This window comes from Ranitomeya imitator, chromosome 2 (assembly GCF_032444005.1).
Source record: "Ranitomeya imitator isolate aRanImi1 chromosome 2, aRanImi1.pri, whole genome shotgun sequence".
Classification (NCBI taxonomy): Eukaryota; Metazoa; Chordata; class Amphibia; order Anura; family Dendrobatidae; genus Ranitomeya; species Ranitomeya imitator.
Window position 1 is genome coordinate 752984296 of NC_091283.1, and position 19235 is coordinate 753003530.

Below are 19235 nucleotides of genomic sequence, written 5' to 3' on the forward strand. Positions count from 1 at the left end.
TTCACACTGTGGCGAATCTTTTGGGCCCAGGCATAAGAAGTCGTCGAGGTAATGGATAATATGTGCCGCCTTACAAACGTCCATGATGACACATTCGAGGAAGCAACTAAACGCCTCAAATAGTGAGCAGGATATGGAGCACCCCATGGGCAAACAGCGATCTATGTAGTATGCTCCTTCACAGAAGCAGCCCATTGGGAGAACACTATTCGGAGGCACAGGTAGTAACCGGAACGCCCCCTCAATGTCTGTTTTGGACATTAGGGTGCACCTTACCAACTTCTTGACCCGCCTGATTGTCTCGTCAAAGGAGGTACAGTACATAGTACTGTACTTGGTTCCGCGTCAATGTTGTCGTTTACTGACCTGACCCTTGGATATGACAAATGGTGGATTAGTATGAATGTATTGGGTTCATATTTTGGCACAACTCCCAACGGGGGTACCACTATGTCTTCTCAGGAAAGTGTTCTGAATGGACCCGCCGCCATTCTACCTAAAGGTATTTCTTTTTTTTTTTTGTCCAGACGTCTGGGTGTTGGTAGAGTGAGTTTAGATTTTTACTCCAGCCTTTCTTGATTTTAGAAGGGCACGATATGCCTATATCTGTGTCTCCTCCTCCTTTTACTCCTCCACCTCTTTTCTTTTCGCATGACTATATGTAGTTGTGACTTTTCCATGTGTTTGTTGTGTCTTCTGAGCAGTTTGTCAGCTTTTGGACACCTTCTAAGGTGTTTTCTATGTGTTTTCCATGTGTTTGTGTTTGCCTGCCATTGGTTTCAATGGGGTTCGACGGTGTTCGTCGAACATGTCCCTGTTCGACGAACCGAACCGAACCCGAAAACTAGGGAGGTGGCTCAACACTACTCCTGTGTTCTCAGTGAGGGAGCTACTGAAAGAGCTACTGCAAGGCTTGTTTGGTGGTGGCTTATCTTAGGGAGTTCAAAAGGATCAGCAGTCCGAAATTAGGCATGCTGGATCCTTCACTTCCTCAACAATCAAATGTCCAGGGCTCCCATGCACATTAGACTAATGACGATTGTTTGGACTGACATTAGTTTCATGTATATGGGGGGCTTAAAACTAATTTTCCACCAATTTCCTGATAACCATGGTAATTGTAGTATAAGAATCCCCATTACTGCAAGGTAAATTGTCTGTATTTTGCCAGATACATTAAGATTTATTGTTTTCAAATACTTAGCTCATACCATTAAATATTGCTGATAAAACATACAATGTCTGAATAACATACGAAACTTACCAATGGCTCCCAGTGCAACAAATCTGTTTTCTCTGGGGTTAATGTTCTTGTCATATGGCCGGTTTCCATACATATGAGCCGCACTGTTCACCAGCCATGTTGCATTTAGTACTAATGTATATCGCAAAAGGCAGGGAACATAAAACGCTGTGTATAGTGATTCACCCCAGAAATACCAAGGAACCACAGTGGGAAATATGAAGCACATCAGCAGGATCAATTTCTTGTAGTGTCTAATGGAAAGAACAGAAATAATATGATTAATAACTGCACTATACCTTTCAATCATGCAGAACATCAGGTTTGGTTTTAATTGTCAATATATAAGGGTACCGTCACACAGTGCCATTTCGATCACTACGACGGTACGATTCGTGACGTTCCAGCGATATCGTTACGATATCGCTGTGTCTGACACGCAGCAGCGATCATGGATCCTGCTGAGAATCGTACGTCGTAGCAGATCGTTTGGAACTTTGTTTCGTCGCTGGATCTCCCGCTGTCATCGCTAGATCGGTGTGTGTGACACAGATCTAGCGATGCGATCCAGCGATGTGTTCGCTTGTAACCAGGGTAAACATCGGGTTACTAAGTGCAGGGCCGCGCTTAGTAACCCGATGTTTACCCTGGTTACCAGCGTAAATGTAAAAAAAAACAAACAGCACATACTTACATTCCGGTGTCCGTCAGGTCCCTAGCCGTCTGCTTCCCGCATTCACTGACTGCCGGCCGTAAAGTGAAAGCAGAGCACAGCGGTGACGTCACCGCTGTGCTGTGCTTTCACTTTACGGCCGGCAGTCAGTGAGTGCGGGAAGCAGACGGCAAGGGACAGACACCGGAATGTAAGTATGTGCTGTTTGTTTTTTTTTACGCTGGTAACCAGGGTAAACATCAGGTTACTAAGCGCGGTCCTGCGCTTAGTAACCCGATGTTTTCCCTGGTTACCCGGGGACCTCGGCATCGTTGGTCGCTGGAGAGCTGTCTGTGTGACAGCTCTCCAGCGACCACACTACGATTTACCTAAGATCACGGCCAGGTCGTATCGCTGGTCGTGATCGTAGGTAAATCGTATAGTGTGACGGTACCCTTAGACACATTATTTTTTTGGGAAAATTGAGATGATAAAAGAAGACTTTGGTATAAATACTACACTATAATTGTTTTGCTGCTAGACTATTTATATTCAAGCTAACCAGTTAAGTGTGACAGCAGAACAATGTTCATGTTCAGGTGGATGCAGAACTTTGGAACACTTTACAGGTCTGCTCAGCAAGAATTCATTCTGAGATTCATTCTGAGAATCTTCTCAGATTTTTTTTATTTTGCTCAAGCTTTTAGGAGGCTATAAGCACATGCTGCCTCAGAAAATAATTTCAGATTACAACAATATACACATATTATTGGCAATATTTATGTAGAAAAAGTTCAAAATGTACATTATTTAAGGCTATTAATCTTTTAGCTGCGTTAACTGGCTGCAACTGAAGGCCCTCATACACATTAGATGGCCAGTCCTTCAGCGGACAGCCATCTCTGCCATACCTTCCATTTACAGGAGCTCGCAACTATGTTGTCTATGAAAAAGAACCAGCTGCTTATCTCTTGGAGAACATACTGTAGCAATTGGCAGTCCAAAATCAGACAGTCTGGATTGACATCTCTCACAACAATTTAGCCGGCGCCCCTAAACATATTAGAGTAGCATCTAAACTTTTTGAAATGGACAGGTGCGACCAATATTAGTCTAATGTGTATGGGGAGTCTTGAGCCCAAGGGACTCCATTCTGATTTAGCCACTGAGTCAGAAACTTTTACAGAAGGATTTTGCCCTCTGGTTATTCAAAAGGATTAGGGTGCTTTCACATTGCGTTCTGTGTCCCTGTATCGGCATACGTCTAAAATCCCCGCAAAACGGGGTCTGGATGCATGCGTTGACTTTGCCAATAGACTGCAATGGTAATGGCAGAGCGAACATGCGCTCTACTGTGCACTTTTTTATGGAATGTACGCCTATTGGAGGCGGATAGTTAAATGCTGTAGACGATCACTGACCTATGATACTATATAGTTAATCAATGACATATACCAATCATTGGCCATAGTTTTAAAAAAGTATACTTTTTTTTAGACCTTATCTGGTGAATGGGACGCTATCAATATTTTTCCATGCTCATACACCTGGATGAGTTTTCATATGTTTTTAATGGGGAGAGAGAAGAAAGTTTGTGCCAGAAACCTCCTTCAAATTACATAGTCCTTCTCTCCCCCAAATCATAGGGGTACTTAAGGCTTCTTGCGCATAGCTCTTTTTGGTGCATTGTGGTTATATGGTATCCTAATACTATAAGCCTTAAAGGGGTACTCTGGTGAGATAAAAATTGTTCTTTCCCTGCCTCATAAACCATAAAGATGAGATGCCCAGTACAGTTCTGTTATCTTTATAACACTTGTAATTCAGTGTGACAGGAGCTGCTACTCACTGTTACCCCCTCCTATCTAGAACAATAGGTCACACAGTAGTGTGAAGCTTCCCACTTTGAGTAACCTCCAGACTGAGAAGAGGGGGCATGGCGAGAGCATGGCCTGCTCCTGGCTTTTAGTAGCAGCAGCCAATCCCTTGATGCCTCCTTCACCGCAGCACGGGATAAGTGGGTCTGGCCTTCCCCCTCGGCTTCTAATAGTAGCCAGCCCATTGATGTCTACTTCACTGCAGGGCTACTAGCAGAGAGGATGCCATGTCCTTGCTATGCCCTTTCACCTCAGACTGCAGACATTATCAGGGGGCTGGTGTAACATCAGCTGCTCTTCACTGGTCACCCCACTGTCTGGGATTTTACAGAGTTGTGTAGCTCCATGCTGTTAATATCAGCCAGTCTCCTGATAATAGCTGTGTCTCTGAAGAGAACAGGGGGCATGGCCATGTCCCTTCTTCTCATGCTGCTGTGTGACATATTGTTTCAGACAGGAGCAGGGAGCAGTGAGGAGCAGCTCCTGTCACACTGAGTTACAAGTCTTATAAAGATAATAGAACTGCACTGGGCATTTCATCTTTATAGTTTATGAGGGCAAGAACAGTACAAAAATGTTTTAGCTCCCTGTAGTACCCCTTGAAGGCCTCTGTGTATTGTGTACTCTTCCAAGTGCTGTATGAAAAGGCTCTTTATTTCTACTAGAAGCAATGCACTGTACATATAGCATGTTATGATTTTATTTACCATAAGGAAATGTGTAAGAAAAAAACCTCCATATGACTCTATACTTGGAAACCTGTGAGCTACATAAGGTAAGGTATTGAACTATTTTATATACAATGCACTGTGTTTTGCACAAAGATCCAATGTCTGTGCCGGCAGATATCAGATATCTTACCTCCTCTGGAACATCACCACTTTATCTGCATGGAGATCACTTAAATCAAGCTTCTTGCCTTTTTCTAGTACATCTGGATGTTTCCTCACTAGCAGCCAACCAATGTGGGCAAAGAAGAAACCTCTCATTGCGTTATGCGGATCTGCATCAGTTTCAGAATACTTGTGATGTGCACGGTGGTCTCTGGCCCATTCATATATGTCATTCTAGAACAAAGGAAATTAAAAAGAAATATATTAACTAATGCACATTGTAAATAGGAAGACTGATATACTTTAGGTCTCCTTAAACTAGTTTATTGGGATCCCAGACTGGTGGCAATATCGTGCCATTCTAAGGACTCTTCATTCCCTCCTCTTACTAGTGCTGAGGCTAAAACTTTAGGGTTACTACGCTCACTGGCATGTCAGGCTGGGCTCCGTCTGGGCACACGATCATGCTTGTCATTTCCTACCAGCTGTAAACCAGGTGCACAAGGTAACATGTCACATAAACATAACAATGACAAAAAATTCTGAAGATATTGGACATCATTTTGTTAGCAGATCGTTAACAATTGAGTGAATTGCCTGAAATTATATAAATATAATATTTTTTAACCCCCATAGAACAATTATGTGTATCTGTCTTTTAATAAACTAAGCCAAGTCCCTTGATGCACCTCGGGTACAGGGGCTAAAATAGTAACAAACAACTAAATTATATGTATTATAAAAATTCAATAATTGCTTTCATTGCCTTGTAGAAAGTAATTATTATAACTGAAGTTGTTTACGTCTTATATAGGCTGAAAGTCGATGGTAGGTTGTGTTCTAAGGGAATGTATAATCAGAAAACTATTGTTTTAATCAGGTTTTTGTGATAAATGCATTTTTTTTTGTTTTGGGAATTTTTTTTAATCTCACGATCTGAATTAAAAAAAATAAATTATTTTGCAATAGTTACACTGGCCATTAGGGCTTTTTTAGATTCTAATTCCTGTCCTTTTTTTGTTCAAGAAATTCACGTGTACATTAGCAGTAATTAATAAACTCAGACCCTATAAGCCTGTGTAATGGTCATTGTGAAGTGGGGGGAGGGGGGGGGGTGACATGGTCAGAATGATGCTGTCATGATCCAGACCAGGTTTTGAGTCCTGTCTTCCACTTTTTCCAGTCTGGTCATGCCAAGGGTTGACTTTTTCAGCCTCAGTCTGGTCTCAGGTTTGCTATTTATCCCCGCTGTGTCCTGCAGACCAGGTCCGTTATAGTTTCTGCCTACGGCATGAGTAGCTGACACCGTTTGCCTTGATTTCTCCTGCTGCTTGCTAACTGAACCCATGTCTGTTTATCTCATCTACCCTTTCCAACTCTGTGTTCCTCTTTCGTGTATTGACTGTTATGAAAGGCAATTCAGAATCACAATGGACATGGAGGTCAGAGCACATACAGTGAACTGACAATAACCCAAAATAATAGAACGAGCTCTGAGACGTGGGAACTCTGCAGACCGCAATCCCTAAGCCTATCAAACCACACTAAAGGTAGCCGTGGAGCGCTCCTGACCAGAACCTAGGCGCCTCGTCACAGCCTGAGAAACTAGCTAATCCTGAAGATAGAAAAATAAGCCTACCTTGCCTCAGAGAAATTCCCCAAAGGAAAAGGCAGCCCCCCACATATAATGACTGTGAGTAAGATGAAAACACAAACATAGAGATGAAACAGATTTAGCAAAGTGAGGCCCGACTAGCTGAACAGAACGAGGATAGGGAAGATAACTTTGCGGTCAGCACAAAAACCTATAAAAAAAACGCAGAGGGGACAAAAAGACCCTCCGCACCGACTAACGGTACGGAGGTGGTCCCTCTGCGTCTCAGAGCTTCCAGCAGGCGAGAAAAACCAATAAAGCAAGCTGGACAGAAAAATAGCAACAAAATAACATAAGCAAAACTTAGCTTTGCAGAGCAGCAGGCCACAGGAATGATCCAGGGAAAAAACAAGTCCCACACTGAAACATTGACAGGAAGCATAGATCAAAGCATCAGGTGGAGTTAAGTAGAGAAGAAGCTAATGAGCTCACCAGATCACCTGAGGGAGGAAACTCAGAAGCTGCAGTACCACTTTCCTCCACAAACGGAAGATCCCAGAGAGAATCAGCCGAAGTACCACTTGTGACCACAGGAGTGAACTCTGCCACAGAATTCACAACAATTGACTCACTGGTTTTGACTCGGCTTGGACCCTGACCTGTTGTTTTGTCTTTGGCATATCTGCTTCTGATTGGTACTGAATAGTGATGAGCGAATATACTCGTTACTCGAGATTTCCCGAGCACGATTGGGTGACCTCCGAGTATTTTTCTGTGCTCGGAGAATGATTTACAGCTATTAGCCAGCTTGATTGCATGTGGGGATTCCCTAGCAACCAGGCAACCCCTACATGTACTTATGCTGGCTAACAGATGTAAATCATTCAGCTGCGGTGATGAAAACTAAAACTCCGAGCACTAAAAAATACTCGGAGGACACCCGAGCATGCTCGGGAAATCTCGAGTAACGAGTATATTCGCTCATCACTAGTACTGAACCATTTGGCTTGTTATTGAGTCTGTGTTTGCTCATTGCCTTTATACTGCGCTACAGTCTTATATCGACCCGCCTTGTTTTGACTATTGGTGGTGGCCTCACCGCTGCATTGCAGGTCTGGTCCTGCTGTGTGCAGTCCTCACTCCACTCTATTGCCACCTAGTGGAGCCTGCAATTACCTGCATTGCAGCGGCCTGACAGATGCTCTCTTACATTGTAAAAGAGATTTCTAGCTCACACATAGATCGCAGTGTGATCTGGAGAGTCTTGAATTGCCATCACAGGACTCAAAAGAGGAGCAGAAGAGCAGAATGGTGCTGGAAACTGGAGAAGATGGCAATTGGTGAGTATATTAACATGGTGACACTACACTAAATATTTCAGATGGTAATACCTGTTTAATCTGCTTACAGATAAAAGTCCATAATAGCAAGACTGCTCTGACAAACTACAGTACGTCATGATACTTAGCCTAAGAGGCATGTCATTTCTATGGAGGAAGGAAGATTATTGGCTGCAAGGTGCACAGGGTGCCATTTTTCTCAGGGAAGCATATGCAATTGGATAGATTGAAATCCAATCTGTCCAGTGGAGAAAGTTGTGAAATTCACACTTACTGCTGCATAAAATTTGACAGTTTACTGTACGCAAAGTTTAGCTCAGAAGGGGCTTGTTATATAATAGATGAATTGTAATCTCTAGTAAATAGGAGGAATAATTTACTGCTGTGGGTTCTTTAGTTACCGTATATGTGGTCATATACCTTTACTGGTTTATTAAGGAGCTAAGAAAATATCTACCTGAAATGCCATAGTGTTGGAAACTGCCAGAAATATTCTTAGAGGCAGCTTGGCTTTAAAGGATCGATGGCTCCAGAGGCGATGGGCACCAGCAGTCACTCCCAGGGCACTCAACATGAAACATAAGACAGCTGTGGGTATAATTAGATTAATTACTGGCAAGAACACAGGGTAGGCATATGTGAGACAGCAGTTGATGATAAACTTCAGTTCCAAATCAGTTAAATAGGAAATCTAAGATTTGACAAAAGTGGCTACTTTCTTCTATAAACTGTGCTACATTTATTTATGGGTCCTGTCTGATGTTGCTGATCAACCACATTGAAATGAACACAACTGAACCGCTATACCACAAAGACAGGTATGGCGCTATTTACAGAGTAAAGAAGCCATAGTTTTATAATTTAGCTAGTTACATTTTGCAAGATTAGAGCATTTTTTTTAATGTTTTTTGAGTTTCATCATCAAGAAGCATTTTCCCCAAGGGTTGTTTGCAATTAGCTACTTTAAATAAGTGTTATGCCTTTCAAAATGAGATATAAAGTACTTAAAATAGGTTTAGAGATCTGGAAAACTGCAAAATTATATTATTTTCCTCACATTAAAAAGAAAAAAACCCACATATTGTAAGGAGAAAACAATTTTTACCTACTTTGTCCAAAACAAAAATGCATAAGCAAAAAATAAAGATATTTAGGACAACTATTAGGCTGTCATAAGGTTTGCACATGTTTCCCAGCTAAACAGAACTGCTTTCTCATCAAAATAGGAAGAGCTGAATAACTGAGTTAGCAGGATAATGCATTGAACAATTGAGATACCAGGATGCCACGATAATACAATCAGTTAGTTCTTTGTGGACAATGACCATATGACCTTGTGGTCATTTGTTACATTTTATATGGTCTTATTAAATTCATATTTATAGGTTCTTTCATAACTTGGTTTTTAAAAAATGCTTCTTTAATCCAGCTATTTGAATTTTTTTTTTACTTAAGTAAATGCATCGACAGGCAGTAGAACACAGTAGAGTTTTGTATAAAGGCTTAAAAATAAATCTATATTTTAATAGGGGCTACATGAGTATTATTTGTGAACTGCCCAAATAGTCTTATTCAGTGACTACAACAGCAGCGGCATGTACAGAAGAATGGTGCTCAAAATTCTCTACTCCTTGTAGTAAATTTGGACAAGATAGATTGGACATTGTTCTACCTTCATTCCTTCAAAGACACATTTGACCAGACCTTGAGTAGAAGGGTAGTTTTGCACAAGTTAATACCACTTGGTCTGACGTCTGGCTTGACTCCCATTCTTCATGGGTTCCATAATGGCCACATAGGCTGCATCAACTCTGTAGTATATATACCTTTGTTGCACTCTTTTTTTGAATCACAGTTAATATTTTTGTGTTCACTTATGGAAACAATGACCCTTGACTTTAACCAAGATTTCTATCATTATTAGCTAGAATAATAATATTTTCATCTTTGCCTAGAATGGATGTAGATTTTCCTTCCCTGAATCTGGACCAGAGTCTACTTAATAAACAATAATGTACACTTTATTATGCTTTTTTTATCAGTGTAAATAACCAATAGTTCCAAGTGATGCAATCGACTGACATTGCGGTGGTAAAAATCAATGCTTCTCTATAAGGAATATATGTTTTAGAAGCCCTTTTATTCTGCCTCAAAAATACTTCTAAGCCCCCTACATACCTCAAAAGATTTAGTAGATACAAATGGGACTGTTTTATAAAAGCATCAACTGCATGCTAGAAAAATCAAATTACTTGTTTCCACTTGAACTCAAGTTATAATGAGATACTTGCTGTCAACACTAATTAAATTTACTCAAATTTTCTTGATGCTTAATAAGGCAAAACAAGTCACATGACACGTGCTGAGCATTCGTTATTAAAATGAATAGAGTATACAACTAGTCAATAAACTTTTAGGAGAAGACAAAAGAACAGTAAACACTAGTACCCTAAAGGAGAATTTTTATTTAGCTAATATGCATTGAGTTTCCGGATAATATAACCTGGAATTCTACCGATCTTTTCACACCTGTGAAAACTCCAAATACCTTGGCAGAAGTAGCTAAATCCCATTTTTAATCAATAGAATCTTTTGAGTGCCATTGGTACCAATTGTGTGACAGATCAGGTACAGGGTTGATTCTTCGATTAGAAATAAAAGCCACTATGCTCATGTAAATACAGCTTAATTTAATAATCTCACTATAGATTTTTGTAAATATTGTAGCAAGTAAAGACTGAAAATTCAACCCAATATCTGATACTCATATTCTTTTCACAATTGAATGATCCAAAGTGGACAAAATATAAAGGGTATGCACTTCACACTATGAGGTCTACATAGCAGTGGGTTGAACTTCAAGGAACAGAGTGATGCTGCTTCCTGGAAAAAAGATCAGACCTAGTTTTCTAAACCAGAAAACTGCTTTGGATTACATTTTTGCCAAAAGTAACATGATAATAATACATTAATAGCTATTAGATTCACTTTTTCTCAATACTCAAGGTCTTTTGACAATGATCCTACTGTAGCTATGAAACAATGGTGTTTCAATGAACTTCATAGGAGAAAATAGAAGTTATAAAATGAAGTAGAAAAGTGTCTTACCCCAAACAAGAGTGGCAAATTTTGCAGCCGGTATAAACCAAAGCCCATAAAATGCTCCTATATGTAGCAGGGACATCAGAATGACATTTCTCCATACTATTTTCATGGGTGGTTTGGGACCTTTCTTTTCAGTATAAGTAGTGTCAAATATGTCATCTGTCATTTCACGATTTAATCCACAATCCTCGCCATTAGCTTTTGGATTTTCAACATATGTTTCCACAGTCTGACTTCCCCGATACATCATGCTGACAGTGGATCAACACTGAGAATAAAAGCAGAGAAGGTAAAGGTATAAAGATTCAATTCTATTGAGCGATAATGCTTGAGATTTAATAGCAAGGTCAGATCAGATACAATGTTTATGATTGTTTTTAGGGTACGTGCCCACTATTAGGGAGAGCAGCGTTTTGGACGAAGCTCACCTGCGTTCTACATTAGAAGCACAGTGGATGGGGTTTATAGAAATCTCATGCCTGCTGTGCTACTATTTAAGGCTGCGTAAACTCACCCGCAGTGCGGGTTTACAAGCCACAGCATGTCACTTATCTGCAGTGGAGACGCTAGTCTCCGCTGAGTAGTCTCACCCATAGCCGCTCACTAGATGTGGTAAATCCACATGGTTCAATGAACACATGCGGATTTAACTGCGTGATTAAAACGCAGCGTTTTGGACACAGCTAAAATTTTGCTGCATCCAAAACGCTGCTATTTCCTGATTGTGGGCACTTAGCCTTAAACATCAGTAATCCAATTGTTTGCATTTTTTTTTTGCATAACATTAAACCTCATGCATAAGGTTACATTATGACTTCAGAACCATAAGGGGGCACTAATAGAGGTACACAAGCCCTTTGCATTTCCTCTGCATGCTACTACAGATGTTTTTTTGGTTACATATGCCGAATCACAGAGATTGCAGGCTCTGCACTTGGGGCCCTATAACCTCAGGGTACAGGGGCCAGGCACTCAGCTTTGCTATTACTGTGCTATTATTTTATTGACACATACATTTGTTTTTTCTTTTATTATCTAAAACAAAGTGCCTTTTTTCTCTCCAATTAATTTTTATTAAAGGGTTTTTTACAATAACTGTGGATAAGTGAAGGGAACAATTCTTTTTTCAGATTCTCCGAGGGTTCTTTTCCAATTATTTCCAGTTATGAAAGAGTGTGAAAGCGATAACAACTCTTTTTCCACACCTGTTCCCCATTCACACCTAGGACCTTGCAACACTAATGACCCACATGACACCGAAGAGGGCAAATGGCTAATTGGGCACAATTTGGCCATTTTAACTTTGGGCTGTACTCACCTTTGTTGGCAGCGATTTAGACATTAATGGCTGTGTTGAGTTATTTAGAGGGCACACAAAATTTACACTGTTATACAAGCTGTACACTGACTATTTTACATTGTATCAAAGTGTCATATCTTCAGCGCTGTCCCATGAAAAGATATAAAATATTTAAACAAATGTGAGAGGTGCCCTCACTTTTGTGATATGCTGAGAATATACAGTACAGACCCAAAGTTTGGACACATCTCATTTAAAGATTTTTCTGTATTTTCATGACTATGAAAATTGTACATTCACACTGAAGGCATCAACACTATGAATTAACACATGTGGAATTATATACTTAACAAAAAAGTGGGAAACAACTGAAATTATGTCTTACATTCTAGGTTCTTCAAAGTAGCCACCTTTTGCTTTGATGACTGCTTTGCACACACTTGGCATTCTCTTGATGAGCTTCAAGAGGTAGTCACCGGGAATGGTTTTCAATTCACAGGCGTGCATTGGGACCATCAGTTGGGGTTGGGACCATCAGCTGTGTTGTGCAGAAGTCTGGTGAATACACAGCTGATAGTCCTACTGAATAGACTGTTAGAATTTGTATTATGGCAAGAAAAAAGCAGCTAAGTAAAGAAAAACGAGTGGCCATCATTACTTTAAGAAATTAAGATCAGTCAGTCGGAAAAATTGGGAAAACTTTAAAAGTGTCCCTAAGTGCAGTGGCAAAAACCATCAAGTGCTATAAAGAAACTGGCTCACATGAGGACCAGCCCAGGAAAGGAAGACCAAGAGTCACCTCTGCTTCTGAGGATAAGTTTATCCGAGTCACCAGCCTCAGAAATCGCAGGTTAACAGCAGCTCAGATTAGAGACCAGGTCAATGCCACACAGAGTTCTAGCAGCAGACACATCTCTACAACAAGTGTGAAGAGGAGACTTTGTGCAGCAGGCCTTCATGGTAAAATAGCTGCTAGGAAACCACTGCTAAGGACAGGCAATAAGCAAGAGACTTGTTTGGGCTAAAGAACACAAGGAATGGACATTAGACTAGTGGAAATCTGTGCTTTGGTGTGATGAGTCCAAATTTAAGATCCTTGGTTCCAAGCACCTTGTCTTTGGGCGACGCAGAAAAGGTGAACGGATGGACTCTACATGTCTGGTTCCTACCGTGAAGCATGGAGGAGGAGGTGTGATGGTGTGGGGGTGCTTTGCTGGTGACACTGTTGGGGATTTATTCAAAATTGAAGGCATAATGAACCAGCATGGCTACCACAGCATCTTGCAGTGGCTTGCTATTCCATCCGGTTTGCATTTAGTTGGACCATCATTTATTTTTCAACAGGACAATGACCCCAAACACAACTCCAGGCTGTGTAAGGGCTATTTGGCCAAGAAGGAGAGTGATGGGAGTGCTGCGCCAGATGACCTGGCCTCCACAGTCACCAGACTTGAACCCAATGGAGATGGTTTGGGGTGAGCTGGACTGCAGACTAAAGTCAAAAGGGCCAACAAGTGCTAAGCATCTCTGGGAACTCGTTCAACATTGTTGGAAGACCATTCCCGGTGACTACCTCTTGAAGCTCATCAAGAGAATGCCAAGAGTGTGCAAAGCAGTCATCAAAGCAAAAGGTGGCTACTTTGAAGAACCTAGAATATTTGACATAATTTCAGTTGTTTCACACTTTTTTGTTAAGTATATAATTCCACATGTGCTAATTCATAGTTTTGATGCCTTCAGTGTGAATGTACAATTTTCATAGTCATGAAAATACAGGAAAATCTTTAAATGAGAAGGTGTGTCCAAAAGTTTGGTCTGTACTGTATATATATATATATATATATATATATATATATATATATATATATATATATATATATATAAATATATATTAATAATAATTTTATTTATATAGCGCCAACATATTCCGCAGCGCTTTACAAATTATAGATGGGACTTGTACAGACAATAGACATTACAGCATAACAGAAATCACAGTTCAAAATAGATACCAAGAAGAATGAAGGCCCTGCTCGCAAGCTTACAAACTATGAGGAAAAGGGGAGACACGAGAGGTGGATGGTAACAACTGCTTTAGTTAGTCGGACCAGCCATAGTGTAAGGCTCAGGTGTTCATGTAAAGCTGCATGAACCAGTTAACTGCCTAAGTATGTAGCAGTATAGATACAGAGGGCTATTAACTGCATAAAGTGTATGAGAACATGATGCGAGGAACCCAATTATGTTTTTTTTTTGTTTGTTTTTTTTAATGGGCCACACAGGGATAGTTAGGTTAATGCATTGAGGCGGTAGGCCAATCTGAACAAATGAGTTTTTAGGGCACGCTTAAAACTGTGGGGATTAATCGTATTAACCTAGGTAGTGCATTCCAAAGAATCGGTGCAGCACGTGTAAAGTCTTGGCGACGGGAGTGGGAGGTTCTGATTATTGAGGATGCTAACCTGAGGTCATTAGCGGAGCAGAGGGCACGGGTAGGGTGGTAGACTGAGAACAGAGAGGAGATGTAGGGTGGTGCTGAGCCATGGAGTGCTTTGTGGATGAGGGTAGTAGTTTTGTACTGGATTCTTGAGTGAATGGGTAACCAGTGTAATGACTGGCACAAGGTAGAGGCATCGGTGTAACGGTTGGTGAGGAATATGACCCTGGCAGCAGCATTCAGGACAGATTGAAGCCAGTAGAGTTTGGTAAGACGGAGGCCGATTAGTAGAGAGTTACAATAGTCCAGACGAGAATGAATAAATGAAACAGTAAGAGTTTTTGCAGAGTCAAAAGTAAGAAAAGGGCGAATTCTAGAAATGTTTTTGAGATGCAGATAAGAAGAGCGAGCCAGTGATCGGTTGTGGGGGGTGAATGAAAGCTCGGAATCAAGTATGACCCTAAGGGAGCGGGCATGTTGCTTTGGAGTAATGGTGGAACCGTACACGGAGATGGAAATGTCAGCCAAAGGTAGGTTAATAGAGGGAGAAAACGCAAGGAGTTCAGTTTTTGACAGGTTCAGTTTCAGATAGAGGGAGGACATGATGTTAGAGACAGCGGTAAGACAATCACTGGTGTTTACTAAGAAGGTTGGCGTGATAACAGGACAAGAAGTGTATAATTGGGTGTCGTCAGCATAGAGATGGTACTGGAAACCAAATCTACTGATTATTGTCCAATAGGGGCAGTATACAAAGAGAAGAGGAGGGGGCCTAGGACTGATCCTTGAGGAACCCCAACAGTTAGGGGAAGGTGAGAGGAGGAGGAACTAGCAAAAGATACAGTGAAGGAGCGGTCAGAGAGATAGGAGGAGAACCAGGAGAGAACGGTGTCCTTGAGGCCGATGGAGCGGAGCATAGTGAAGAGGAGCTGATGATCTACAGTGTTGAATGCTGCGGAGAGATCCAAGAGAATTGGCATGGAGTAGTGACCATTAGATTTAGCTATTAGTAGGTCATTAGAGACTTTAGTGAGGGCAGTTTCAGTAGAGTGTAAAGAGCGTAACCAGATTGAAGAGGGTCTAGAAGAGAGTTATCTGAGAGATAGCGGGTAAGACGGGAGTGGACCAGGCGCTCGAGGAGTTTAGAGATGAAGGGAACATTAGGGACAGGTCTATAATTAGGGCACAGTTTTGATCGAGGGATGGTTTTTTAAGTAATAGATGTATGATGGCATGCTTAAATGAGGATGGAAAAATACCGGAAGTGAGAGAAAGGTTGAATATTTTTGTTAGGTGAGAGGTGACAGCCGGGGAAAAGGACTGGAGGAGATGTGTTATGTTTGCTAATGACAGGTGTTATGAAGGCAATCCAGAAACACAGTGTGCTTAGCGATCAGAGCGCACACAGTGATCTGACAAATACCCAAAAATACAAGAACGAGCTCTGAGACGTGGAAACTCTGTAGACTGCACACCTGATCCTATCCTAAACACAACTAAAAGCGGCTGTGGATTGCGCCTAACAACTACCTAGGCAACTCGGCACAGCCTAAGAAACTAGCTAGCCTGAAGATAGAAAAATAGGCCTGACTTGCCCCAGAGAAATTCCCCAAAGGAAAAGGCAGCCCCCCACATATAATGACTGTGAGTAAGATGAAAAGACAAAACGTAGGGATGAAATAGATTCAGCAAAGTGGGGCCCGATATTCTAGGACAGAGCGAGGACAGTAAAGCGAACTTTGCAGTCTACAAAAAACCCTAAAGCAAAACCACGCAAAGGGCAAAAAAACCCCACCGTGCCGAACTAACGGCACGGCGGTACACCCTTTGCGTCTCAGAGCTTCCAGCAAAACAAAAGACAAGCTGGACAGAAAAAAAGCAACAAAAAAGCAAAAAGCACTTAGCTATACAGAGCAGCAGGTCACAGGAACAATCAGGAGAAGCTCAGATCCAACACTGAAACATTGACAAGGAGCAAGGATAGCAGCATCAGGCGGAGTTAAGTAATGAAGCAGTTAACGAGCTCACCAGAACACCTGAGGGAGGAAGCTCAGAAGCTGCAGTACCACTTGTGACCACAGGAGTGAATTCAGCCACAGAATTCACAACAGTACCCCCCCCTTGAGGAGGGGTCACCGAACCCTCACCAGAGCCCCCAGGCCGACCAGGATGAGCCGCATGAAAGGCACGAACAAGATCGGAAGCATGAACATCAGAGGCAAAAACCCAGGAATTATCTTCCTGAGCATAACCCTTCCATTTAACCAGATACTGGAGTTTCCGTCTAGAAACACGAGAATCCAAAATCTTCTCCACAATATACTCCAATTCCCCCTCCACCAAAACCGGGGCAGGAGGCTCAACAGATGGAACCATAGGTGCCACGTATCTCCGCAACAACGACCTATGGAATACATTATGTATGGAAAAGGAGTCAGGGAGGGTCAAACGAAAAGACACAGGATTGAGAACCTCAGAAATCCTATACGGACCAATAAAACGAGGTTTAAATTTAGGAGAGGAAACCTTCATAGGAATATGACGAGAAGATAACCAAACCAGATCCCCAACACGAAGTCGGGGACCCACACGGCGTCTGCGATTAGCGAAAAGTTGAGCTTTCTCCTGGGACAAGAACAAATTGTCCACTACCTGAGTCCAGATCTGAAGCAAACTATCCACCACAGAATCCACACCAGGACAGTCCGAAGACTCAACCTGTCCTGAAGAGAAACGAGGATGGAACCCAGAATTGCAAAAAAATGGAGAAACCAAGGTAGCCGAGCTGGCCCGATTATTAAGGGCGAACTCAGCCAACGGCAAAAAGGACACCCAATCATCCTGGTCTGCAGAAACAAAACATCTCAGATATGTTTCCAAGGTCTGATTGGTTTGTTCGGTCTGGCCATTAGTCTGAGGATGGAAAGCCGAGGAAAAGGATAGGTCAATGCCCATCCTACCACAAAAGGCTCGCCAAAACCTTGAAACAAACTGGGAACCTCTGTCAGAAACAATATTCTCAGGAATGCCATGCAACCGAACCACATGCTGAAAGAACAAAGGTACCAAATCAGAGGAGGAAGGCAATTTAGCCAAGGGCACCAGATGGACCATTTTAGAAAAGCGATCACAGACCACCCAAATGACTGACATCTTTTGAGAAACGGGAAGGTCAGAAATGAAATCCATCGAAATATGTGTCCAAGGCCTCTTTGGGACCGGCAAGGGCAAAAGCAACCCACTGGCACGAGAACAGCAGGGCTTAGCCCTAGCACAAATCCCACAGGACTGCACAAAAGTACGTACATCCCGTGACAGAGATGGCCACCAGAAGGATCTAGCCACTAACTCTCTGGTACCAAAGATTCCAGGATGACCAGCCAACACCGAACAATGAAGTTCAGAGATAAGTTTATTAGTCCACCTATCAGGGACGAACAGTTTCTCTGCTGGACAACGATCAGGTTTATTCGCCTGAAATTTTTGCAGCACCCGCCGCAAATCAGGGGAGATGGCAGACACAATGACTCCTTCCTTGAGGATACCCGCTGGCTCAGATAAACCCGGAGAGTCGGGCACAAAACTCCTAGACAGAGCATCCGCCTTCACATTTTTAGAGCCCGGAAGGTACGAAATCACAAAGTCGAAGCGGGCAAAAAATAACGACCAACGGGCCTGTCTAGGATTCAAGCGCTTGGCAGACTCGAGATAAGTCAAGTTCTTATGATCAGTCAATACCACCACGCGATGCTTAGCTCCTTCAAGCCAATGACGCCACTCCTCGAATGCCCACTTCATGGCCAGCAACTCTCGATTGCCCACATCATAATTACGCTCAGCGGGCGAAAACTTCCTGGAAAAGAAAGCACATGGTTTCATCACTGAGCAATCAGAACCTCTCTGTGACAAAACCGCCCCTGCTCCAATCTCAGAAGCATCAACCTCGACCTGGAACGGAAGAGAAACATCTGGCTGACACAACACAGGGGCAGAACAAAAACGACGCTTCAACTCCTGAAAAGCTTCCTCAGCAGCAGAAGACCAATTAACCAAATCAGCACCCTTCTTGGTCAAATCGGTCAATGGTTTGGCAATGCTAGAAAAATTACAGATGAAGCGACGATAAAAATTAGCAAAGCCCAGGAACTTTTGCAGACTTTTCAGAGATGTCGGCTGAATCCAATCCTGGATGGCTTGGACCTTAACTGGATCCATCTCGATAGTAGAAGGGGTAAAGATGAACCCCAAAAATGAAACTTTCTGCACACCGAAGAGACACTTTGATCCCTTCACAAACAAAGAGTTAGCACGCAGGACCTGAAAAACCATTCTGACCTGCTTCACATGAGACTCCCAATCATCTGAGAAGATCAAAATGTCATCCAAGTAAACAATCAGGAATTTATCCAGATACTCACGGAAGATGTCATGCATAAAAGACTGAAACACAGATGGAGCATTGGCAAGTCCGAACGGCATCACTAGATACTCAAAATGACCCTCGGGCGTATTGAATGCAGTTTTCCATTCATCTCCTTGCCTGATTCTCACCAGATTATACGCACCACGAAGATCTATCTTAGTGAACCAACTAGCCCCCTTAATCCGAGCAAACAAGTCAGATAACAATGGCAAGGGATACTGAAATTTAACAGTGATCTTATTAAGAAGGCGGTAATCAATACACGGTCTCAGCGAACCATCCTTCTTGGCTACAAAGAAGAACCCTGCTCCCAGTGGTGATGACGATGGGCGAATATGTCCCTTCTCCAGGGATTCCTTCACATAACTGCGCATAGCGGCGTGTTCGGGCACGGATAAATTAAATAATCGACCTTTAGGGAATTTACTACC

The 19235-nt window shown here is 42.1% G+C and overlaps 1 protein-coding gene across 2 annotated transcripts in view; it reads right to left on the bottom strand.

Moving 5' to 3' along the window:
- LOC138665639 (acyl-CoA desaturase-like) overlaps nt 1–19235 on the bottom strand; it is a 59479-nt gene that overhangs the window by 12904 nt on the left and 27340 nt on the right. For both annotated transcript variants that reach the window (XM_069753301.1, XM_069753302.1), the window contains exons 2-5: nt 10648–10912; nt 7997–8127; nt 4634–4839; nt 1265–1497 (exon numbers count right to left, since the gene is read on the bottom strand). In XM_069753301.1, coding sequence (XP_069609402.1) covers nt 1265–1497; nt 4634–4839; nt 7997–8127; nt 10648–10894 — 817 coding nt within the window. In that variant the 5' untranslated portion in view covers nt 10895–10912. The remainder of the gene's footprint in view (nt 1–1264; nt 1498–4633; nt 4840–7996; nt 8128–10647; nt 10913–19235) is intronic.